We start from the raw sequence: 10,794 nt of genomic DNA, 5'->3' as shown, positions 1-10,794 counted from the left end.
CTCCCACAGGTTTCATCATCACAAATTTTACTAAGCTCCGGCATTATTATTATATTCAGCAAAGGCATCCAGGAGTTGATAACTTAATGGTGGCATCACCCGTTGCGGCATTTTGTCAAACAATTGGTGTGCTACTATCACTGAGACCCCAATGCAGAACTCGTGTTCTCCCCTTGATTCGTATGGTACACGGCTGTAGGATTTTTTTAAACTTGAAAAAAAAACCAGAAACAAAATCTAAAAAGAAATATCAACAAATAACAAAAAAATCAATAAATAAAATAAAATGTGCTGGAGAAAGCAAACATACATACATCAAGTATCAGAACTGATTAACTGAATCATTCTCATACACAGTAGGTTTCACTGTGTCAGAAGGTGTCCTAAGATTTTTTCTGATTTCATCATCTTGATGATGTAATTTCACTGAAAACTATTTAAAAAAGAAAAAAAAAACAGAAAAAATGAATCAGAAAGAACGTAGCGAATAGGTTTTGATCAAATGAAATTAATCATCACCTTTGCATTAACTTTCCTCATTTTCATATATTACATGGAAATCAATTTTCCTTGTTTTTCTTTTTTATTTTTTTATTTTATGAAAGAACAATGAAATCGAAACTTAAAATAAAAAGACTCGCGAACACAACTATGAAACCAGGAGTTAAAAAGAAGCGCAGAGTTTGAGATGAGTTGCGTGGCGTTTCTAGCAAACACAGAACACTAAGAATTTATAGGGGTGGGGGCAACTAAAGCCCTAGAAGCATAGAAACGCTGTGTCATGCTGGCTGTTTGGGAACTGATGCACAGTTATTCCTACACTTTTGAGGATGCCTGTGCAACTAACACGTGCCCCCCGAGGTTTAGGAAAATCGATTTTGCTTAAATTAGCCACGTTAACCTGAATTAGCCGTTGGTCTTGTTTTTGTTGGTGCAGATTAGATCAAGATCGCAGATTATACGGCTGAATTAGAAGAATTTATAACTAGAGTATAGTTTCCACTCTCTTGAATAAAAAATATCACAACCTTAATATGGAAAATCATCTCATAAATCGCGGCAACAAGTTGATCCGAATCCGAGTCCAAACCTCAGCAGCTTCAGTAATTCCAAAAAACAAAAATTAAGCATACAGCAGTTTGGATAAAGGCCACGGCTAAGTTAGATTTTTATGTAACTTATAATGGGGTAAAAATGAGTGATAAGGAGTGACATTATTACTTGAAATGGGCTGTCTGTAAGTATAACTTAGCAAGACTCTTGGATGTACAGTTACATGTACCCACTTAGTTTTGGGAAGATCAACAGATCAATTGCAGTAAAATCAAACAATATAATATACTATGCTTCTTTAGTAATATTATAATATCTCAGTTTTTCAATGATAGATACTGATATTACACCCTTATCAAGGGGGAAAAATGTGATAATATGACACTTATTAATTAAAGGGAGATAGCTAGTTTCTCCATACTAAAATTAACATATGCCACTTACTCTTTTATTGTATTCATTATATTTAATAATTCCTCAGTCACCATAATTTTATAGTATTATTCTTATTTTTAAATATATTTTTATTCATATCTATTATGAATTAAATGAATCATATAAAACAAAAATTTAAATACTAAAAATAAGAAATTTAGTTTTTGGTGTGAATAAAAAGTTAATAAAAAAATATTTTCTTGTACTTTTTGTTATTTTTAAAATTTTTTCTTATAATAAATATATATTTTAGATTCTCAAGATAAAATATCAAGCAAATGACCCATTTACCATCTTTTCCTTTAAATATTTTTGTATTGGATATTATGAAAGGCAAGCAGTATCTATTGACTTCAATAAAGGAAGAACTGACAATCTCCCTCCATTAAATAACTAATATCATATATTTGTTAAATTGCTTATTACTTTATTAATTCTATCATCCTATAAATAATGTCACATCACTTAAATCTATTAGTTAGATTACTAGTTGGAAATTGTAAAAACATTGCTGACTTATTAGGTCTTACATATTATTAATTAACTAAACTACATAGGCGATTTAAAAAAAAAAAGGTTAACAACTTCAGTTTGACCATCTGTCTATGAGTGATAATCACTTCCGAATTTAGATGAGTGTTAGTCAACTTTCATAATGTCCTCCAAAAGTGGATAAGAAATTGTGTATCACGGTTAGATACAATAGAACTCGGTAGATATGCAATATATAGACTTTCTTGAAGAATAAGCGAGCAACAGTCAAGGCCTCTGCAGTTTTCTCAAACGCAATAAAGTGAGACATTTTTTAGAACCAATCGACAATGCCAAATATTGAATCCACACCACTTTGAGTATGGGGAATGATTCATCGGAAGTTTAAAGTTTAAAATATTTCGTTGATTCTAGAGAATATCGGAATAAAGAATAAGCTAAATTTACGTTGATTCAAAAGAATTCCATGAATTTAGGGGTTAAGACTTGTTGATTCTGTAGAATACCGAGAATTAACTAACTCAAATACTCACACAAAGATTTGAAAATTGAAAATATTATTGAAATAGAATATGCCTTCAAAGGCTACAAGAGGGCGCTATTTATATTAGCAGTAATTATCCTAAATCAAGACCTAAAAGGAAAATAAAATTCTAAATTGGAAAGGAAACAAAATTCTAAATTGGAAAGGAAACAAAATTCTAAATTGGATAGGAAATTAAAAGTCCTAAACCTTAGTTAATAAGGACACATATCCTAGTATAATATGGATTCCTACTCTGCATCATTCCCCCCAGGATGGAGAGAATTCGCCCTCGAATTCAGATTGTCAGCAACAACATCTTCATCATGATCACCTCTATAAGGAATAAGATGTTTGACATTGAATACATTTGCGATGCAGATATCACTAGGACGCTTCAGTTTGTATGCATTATGATTTATCTTTTCAATAATCTCTAAAGGTCCAATTTTTCTGGTGGAAAGCTTGTTGTACTCTCCAACAGAGAACTTATCTTTGGTTAGGACAACCCAAACAAGATCTCCCACTTGAAATTCTAAAGCTCGGCGCTTTTTGTCTGCTTCAATCTTATAACCTTCAGTAGTCTTCTTCAAAGACTCTTACGTAGTTGCATGAATCTTCTTAAACTACTTAATAAAGTCTTCTGCTTTGCTACTTTTGCGGACTAAATTTGGAATTGAAGCCAAGTCAATGGGATCTCGTGGATTATATCCGTAATTCACCTAAAAAGGGCTTAAACTAGTACTACGCTTAACCGCACGGTTATAAGCAAACTCGATTTGGTATAACTCTTGATCCTATGTCTTCAGGTAATCAATAACTAGATTACGTAGATGGTTTCCTAAAGAACAGTTGACAACTTCGGTTTGATCGTCTATTTGTGGGTGGTAAGCATTTCCAAAATTCAGGTGAGTATTAGTCAACTTCCATAATATCTTCAAAAAATGGTTAAGAAATCGTGTATCCCAGTTAGATACTATAGAACTCGATAAGCCATGCAATCTTAGACTTCCTTAAAGAATAGGCGAACAACAGTCAAGGCGTCTGTAGTCTTCTTGTAGGCAATAAAGTGAGCCATTTTTGAGAATTGATCCACAACAGCAAATATTGAATCCATACCCTTCTGAGTGCGAGGTAATCTAAAAACAAAATCCATGCTAATGTCAAATCAAGGTTATGTTGGAATCGGTAGCGGCATATATAACCCAGCATTAGTTGCGGTGCTTGGGAAACCTGACAAATGCGACAAGTCTCAACATAGTGATAGACATCATGCCTCATGGTAGGCCAAAAATAAGTGTTAGCTATGAGGACAAGAGTTTTGTCACGACCCATGTGCCCTTTGTTATATAACTCTGCAATGATTTTCAGTCTCAAACTTGAGTTAAGAACACATAACTGATTACCTTTGAAGAGGAATCCATCATGTAACTAATAGTCTGATCAGAATCCTGCAATAACGTCTTCTAATAAAAGAGCAAAGAAAATATTAATAGCATATAACTTTAGAAATGTATGAAATCCGAGGACTTGATTATGCATTCATGTCAACAAAGAAGTTTGTTGACTAAGTGCATTTGCTACCGGTTGGATTCGCAAGAGGTATGCTTTACCATAAAAGTAAACTGCTGAAGGAATGCTGTCCACATGGTGTGTCAGTGAGAAAGCTTATCTTGACTATTAAAATGCTTCAACGCGGCATAGTCAATGTATAAAACAAAGTCTCTATGAATCAGATAATGTCACCAATGTTTTAATGTCTGGACCACTGCGTAAAACTCCATGTCATAAGTGTTGTAACGCGCCTTTGCTCCATTCAGCTTCTCATTGAAATAATTTATAGGCTTACCCTGTTGGCTAAGAACAGCTCTAATGCCTATCTTGGAAGCATCACAATGTACCTCAAAAGTGAGCGAAAAATCTGGTAGGGCAAGTACTGGGGCTGTAATCAATTTTTCTTTGATAACTTCAAATGCCTTAGTAACATCTTCAATCCAAGAGAACTGTCCTCCTTTCATGCAATCCGTGATTGGCACTATAATAGTACTAAAATGAAGAATGAATTGTCTATAAAAAGATGCCAATCCATGAAAACTTCTGATCGCGGATAAAGTAATTGGTTGTGGCTAATCTCGAATAGCATCCACTTTCGATTGATCAACGGATATACCATCCTTTGGCACCATATATCCCAAAAATAATACTTTCTCTGTCAAGAAAATATACTCGTTTACTGTTATGTATAAACTTGTTGCTCTTAAAGCTAAAAGTACTTCTCTAAAATGTTGTAGATGTAAATCGTGGCTAGCGCTATATATAAGTATATCATCGAAGTAAACAACCATAAACTTTCCAATGAAAAGGGTGAAGAACTCAATTCATAACTCGCATGAAAGTACTCGAAGCATTGGATAAGCCAAAGGGCATTACTGATCACTCGTATAACCCTTCGCGAGTTTTAAAGACTGTTTTCCATTCAGCTCCAGGCCGTATTCGAATCTGATACGCTATAGGTTTATATGAATTAGATAATAACACCAATGCTTTAATGCTTGGACCACTTCATAATACTCCATATTATAAACATTATAACTGCCTTTCCTCTATTTAACTTCTTGCTAAAATACGCTATAGGTTTACCCTACTGGCTAAGAACAACTCTAATGCTTATTTTAGATGCATTACAATATACCTCAAAAGTTAGAGAAAATTTTGGTAGGGTAAATACTGAGGCAGTAGTCAACTTATTTTTTTATAATTTTAAATGCCTTTGTATCTATTTTTGTCTGAGAGAATTGTCTTGTTTCATGCAATTTGGGATTAGTGCCATAATAGTACTGATATCACTTGTAAAAAGATTCCAACCTATGGAAACCTTCTGACAATAAATAAAGTAAATGGTTGTGGCCAATCTCAAATAGCATCCACTTTCAATTGATCAATAGATATACCCATATTCTAAAAATAATACTTTTTCTATCAAGAAAATATACTTGTCTACTGCAGTGCATAATGTCGTTGTCTTTAAAGTTGAAAGTACCTTCCTTAAATATTGCAAATGTAATTCCTGACTAGTATTATATATCAGTATATCATGGAAGTAAACAATTACAAGCTTTCCAATGAAAGAACGAAGAAATTGATTCTTAACTCACATGAAAGTATTCAGAGCATTGGATAAGCCAAATAGCATTATTAACCTCTTTTCTATAACCCTTTGCGAGTTTTAAAAGTTGTTTTCTATTCATCACCGGGTATTATTTGAATATGATGATAACCACTCTCCAAATCAAGTTTCGTAAAAATTTTGCTCCACAAATTTGTTCCAACAAATTTAATATTCTAATATTTCATGAATTCTTAAGAATACCAGAATAAATGAACAGTTTAAATTCATGTTGATTCAAAAGAATACCATTAACCTAGAGGGTTAAAACTCGTTGATTTCATAGAATACTGAGAATTAACTAAATTGAAAAACTCACATAGAGCTTTGAGAACTTAAAATATTATTGACAAAAAACAAAAAAAATAAAATGTTGATGTCTTACTTAACTAAAACCACATCGTTTTATAGCAACTACTTAAAAAGGATGATAATATATAGGTAAAAACCTTTTGGTTTTTGTTTGAGTGTTGGCTTACAAACAAAACCCTCATCGTCAAACTCCACTCTGAAAAACAAAACCCCACACTTCTTTTAATTGAAATCCTTTGCCTTTATTGTTTTCTGCCGCCCTAGAGTCTTAAGTCATTGTTAAACTCATCCTTAGGGCCAGTTTGGTAATGATGCAGCTTTTAAAATAATTGCTGTTAGCTGTGCTGTAGAAAGAATCAGCTGTGAAGAGAATCAGTTAAGTGTTTGGTAAATTTTATTTTCAAAAGTACTGTAAATTTTGAAAGCATTTATGGGTATTTGATAAATCTTATTGTTAAATTGGTATTAGAAAATAAATGACTAAAATATACATAATGTAGGATGAAATTTACTTATACATATAAAAGTGTACACGTACAATATCTCGTTGAATCAAACAATTTTTTTTTATAAAAATATGGAATTGGCATATTAACTTCTTGCCAAGCAGCATAAACGTAGCACTTTCTATAGCTTTGTGCCCTGTATCTTTAGTTACACAAACTATTCTTATGGAGAAAACGAAGCGTCTTGATAGTTGAAGGAATTTCCCTTATGACATGCTACCTCAGCTCCCCAGTTCTTAACTCTTTATAATATCTCTAAAGTAGAATTCTTTGGTCAAGAAAGTCTATTATTTTATTGAGAACCTGCAAAACGTGCTTGGTTCCCACATTATCTAATTCAATGTATCTATTTCGTTGTATCATACTTTAAAAAAGAAGCTACCTAAATAGTTATAAGAAATATGTTTTGTTGATTTAGAGTGAAGAATTCAAAATAATTTTAACTAATTTTAAAATAATTGCTATTATCTTTAATTGTGTATTATAATAATTTTAACTAAAAATAAAATTTATGCTATAGTGATTTTTTTAAATCTTAAAACAATTGATATTTAAAATTTATTTCCAATTTAAATAAGGATAATTTCGGGTTTAAGTAATAATTGTAAGGATATTTATGGAATTATATTAAAGGATAAAATTGATTCTCAAAATCAGAATCTAACAGTTACTCCTTCCCTGCTTTTTAAAATCAGCTGTAGGAGGAACTGATTCTGGCAAAAGTGATTTTGATTTTTTTTTTTACCAAACACCAAAATTAGCTTTTAGATTTTTAAAATCACTTTTAACCCTCCCAAAAGCAATCCCAAACGGGGCCTTAGTGATTCAAGAAGACCTAAATCCTAGCTACATGAGATAAAAATCATCACTCACTGTTGCTTTAAAGAAACCCTAATCGTTGCAATCATTCACTGTTTCACTAATAGTTAGTGAAGTTTTGTTGCTCGCTAACCGAAGAAAAACACTTTTTGTTGTTCAAAATTGAATTCTCTTGCTCGTTATTGCTATCCATTCATTGTTAGTGAAGGTTTTAGTTTTGATTTTTAATTTGAAATTAAAAAAATATTAATTTTTGTTTAGATTGGTACTGCATATATATTGAGGGAATTTGATTTGATTTTAATAGTGCATTGTAGGTGGTCGATATTTTTATTGTGTAAATTTGTAGTTATTTTTGTTGGTTTTGATAGGCAATGTCTATTGGAAGACAATGATTCAGTGCAACTTTCCAGCTTTTGTTTAGAGTGATTAAAGGTTTGGTATTCATTTCATTTCTTACTGTCTTCATCAGTTTGATAGCTTTCCCTCATATGACCTTCAAAGATATCTTGCTCTATATTCTTGCGTTCATGCCAATAGGATGGGGACTACTACTGGTCAGTGAGAGTGAATCATTTAATTAATTAAACTACCATACTTAATTGCCAATATTGTTTACCATTAGGGCTTTTCTAATAACTGACTTTTTTCACTTTTCGTGGATGCATGGTGAAGGACAACATTTGTCCATGAGGTTTCTAAAAACGCAAATTTTGCACAGTAAAATTAAAACGGATGGCGGAAGCTCTAGAAATCTCGGATCGGCTTCATTCACAAACGAAAATCAAGAGGAAAGATTGAAGTTTAATTACCTCACTTGTAGTTTCAAAAACAACTTCGTGAAGTAGGAGAAAATGACTGAAAACAGCAAGCTACGAACACTGTCCAGAAAATAGACCTCTGCACGAATAGCTTCTGTTTTGCCACGATTTGAGATCTTTAAAGCATGCCAATTGTGATACCTCTAGTAGTCCACACTTAGAAATGTTCTAGGAGTTCATAGGATTTGGAATCACCCAATTTCGTTTGGAAATGAGAGAGATAATGAAGAAATATGAATGCTAGTTCATGATGATTCATTCCACCAAATAAAGCCACCATTATCTTCAATAATGGCACCAAACATTATCATGTGCTAGACCCACCCACTAAGCCATTATTTATTGAATGTGATCTTATCACTTCAATAATTTATTTAATCAAATTATTTTGAATAAATAAATAGCTAAATTAATTAATTTTGTCTTTAATTAATTAATCCCATTTTGATCGAATCAAATGGTTAAATGTGGGCTTCTTTTGTGACATGTTCTAATGCTTTCTCTTAATCCATATTAGGTCCAATAAAAGTCCAAAATTCTAAACCCAAAATTGGTCTAGAAGTCCATAATTATATATGAACCGGAACATGTCTAAAATGGTCATTTTACGTGCTTGATATTATACATAATGTTTAATTGAGGATTTATGAAATTTATTTTGTTCCTTAAACTATTTATGGAAAATCTAAATTTCTATCTTAAATCATATTTAAGATATATATATATATTCATTCTTAATGAATTATAATATAAATATCGATTTTCCTAAAATTAGAAAATTTAACTTCTTGTTCTATTAACTCATTTTTAATTTCTATTTGGTGTGTGACCTTTTAAGTTCTTTGTTATAAGGTAGTAGAACTATTTTAATGATAACTCTTTATTCATTAAATGATGCTAAACTCTTTAGTCATCAAATAGAACTTTTCTAATGACCTTAAGATGCATTGCTAATACGGTTTACCAATATTAATCTTAAGGTTTCTACAAGTCATGAGTGACACCTTGCAGTATTTCACAACCATCTAAATAACAAGAATTGTTGGATCTATAGAACCTATTCCATTGTATCTCTATGTCTTGGTCTCTTCATCATCCATGTCCAGAGAAAAGCACGGCTTATGGTTTATTATGTTAAGCAGTTATGCTTTATCTCAAAATAAATCTAAATGAATTTGGCATGAAAATATAATTTGAACTCCTTCAAACATATTTCACCTTAGCCAAGGATTTCTCATGCCAATTCATATTATCTCACAGGGACATCTTTTTTGAATATTACAAAGTCATGAATTCCATATTGTCCACACACTTGTCTCCATACATAGCCAACCATGACAGCTATTGTTAGATCTCTTCCTTGATTAAGAATCAATCATTATGCTTTCACATATCAGAGATATCTATGTATAAGACATCTGTTATGCCTTAGGTCTAAAGACCATTACTAAACATAGTGTCTATCACAATGTATAATAAGCCATTAACACTCAAAACCATATGGCTTACTATATTTGGTCAAGTTCAGTAAACTCGTTCTCTCAACAAGTACCTATGTGTTTGACTTGACATCTCATGTCAATGATATGAAACTCACCATCCATTTTAGTATCACATACCATAAGGAGTCATAACACATACTAGTGTTTATAGGAATTTATAATGTCCAATCATAAATCCACCACTAGGAACTATTTTAGAAGTATAGTACAAAGGATGCACGTTTCATATTCTCGACAAACTCGAGAATGTGTTCCTTAACTATTTTACTTCTTGGACTATATTCATTAAATTAATTTATGAATGTTGATAACTTTGTCATTTTATAAATATCAAAATGCTATTCAAATACAATAATTCCCTAAACAAACAAACCCCATTCGATTGGCCTTTAGGGCATATTACTAACACATGGAACTATATATAAAGATTGCACAAGCTCGTAAGCCAATGATATAATATGGTGGAATTTGGGAATAAGTTATGACACTTGCTCATGGGTATGAAATAGTGATGGGATTGCTTCTATTCACCGTGTTGCATTCTTGGTGTGGTTCTCATTTGTTTTAGAATTTCAAACAAAAATGTTGTTTAACCAAGCATTTAGTAGAGTTTTATAGGTTTCTTATATTCTTAGAAGATAGATAAAGGAAAAGGAGAGGTTTTCTAAAAGTAAGGACTAATTGCATGCATACATAGATGTATCCATCATCCTAATCAGTCAGTCTTGTAATTTTTTTTGTGTGTGTGATCACCTGCATCCACAAGTACTTATATTATAACTATAATTTCATAAACAATAGTTCTAGTACTCCTAGCTAGCTTGTAAAAGTAGACACGTATAGTTGAAATGACTTCATCCTATGTTGATAAATAAATAAGCTTGTTATATTGAAATCATAGAAGAACACAAACTGAGGAATTAAATCTTAAGCACATGTTCGTATTTCTTTGAAGTTTCTAATTAATATCTTATTACTATTAATTATTATTCCTATTATCCAGTTAAACAACTTAATTGGAGAGAAGTTTGATTATTTGTAATGCATGCTTGAGGTTGAGCAGAACCTGATCATTTCTCTTTAATTTGTGCAGATGATTAAGATGAAAAATATTAATGCATGTATGTATGATCAATAGCTTTATAGTGTGTGTGTGTGTGTGTGT

At 31.8% G+C, this 10,794-nt stretch overlaps 1 protein-coding gene and 2 non-coding genes across 3 annotated transcripts; all 3 read right to left on the bottom strand.

The window, feature by feature from the left end:
• Positions 1-321: 321 nt before the first annotated feature.
• On the bottom strand, positions 322-414 carry LOC112101357. The gene has a single exon (XR_002907484.1). It is a non-coding gene; the product is annotated as a small nucleolar RNA snoR31/Z110/Z27 (small nucleolar RNA).
• Positions 415-462: 48 nt separating this feature from the next.
• On the bottom strand, positions 463-548 carry LOC112101360. The gene has a single exon (XR_002907487.1). It is a non-coding gene; the product is annotated as a small nucleolar RNA R32/R81/Z41 (small nucleolar RNA).
• Positions 549-2,754: 2,206 nt separating this feature from the next.
• Positions 2,755-4,521, bottom strand: LOC112100927. The gene is made up of 4 exons (XM_024190803.1): positions 4,270-4,521; positions 3,910-3,969; positions 3,623-3,736; positions 2,755-3,090 (listed from the first exon to the last, which is right to left on the bottom strand). The coding sequence occupies exons 1-4, from the start codon at positions 4,519-4,521 to the stop codon at positions 2,755-2,757; spliced, it is 762 nt and encodes a 253-aa protein (XP_024046571.1).
• Positions 4,522-10,794: the final 6,273 nt, after the last annotated feature.

This window comes from Citrus clementina, unplaced genomic scaffold (assembly GCF_000493195.1).
Source record: "Citrus clementina cultivar Clemenules unplaced genomic scaffold, Citrus_clementina_v1.0 scaffold_2, whole genome shotgun sequence".
NCBI classification, from domain to species: domain Eukaryota; kingdom Viridiplantae; phylum Streptophyta; class Magnoliopsida; order Sapindales; family Rutaceae; genus Citrus; species Citrus x clementina.
This window is presented reverse-complemented; position numbering and strand designations above follow the sequence as displayed.

Bases quoted from the DNA above. Each gene is read 5' to 3' on its own strand.
- LOC112100927 (XM_024190803.1), bottom strand. From the start codon at position 4,521: ATGAAAGGAGGACAGTTCTCTTGGATTGAAGATGTTACTAAGGCATTT. The intron at 3,970-4,269 runs GTCCAGACATTA...CTCTTTTATTAG, and splicing joins ACATGGAGTTTTACGCAGTG to AAGACGTTATTGCAGGATTC. The intron at 3,091-3,622 runs GTATGGATTCAA...GAGTCTTTGAAG, and splicing joins ATTACCTCGCACTCAGAAGG to AAGACTACTGAAGGTTATAA.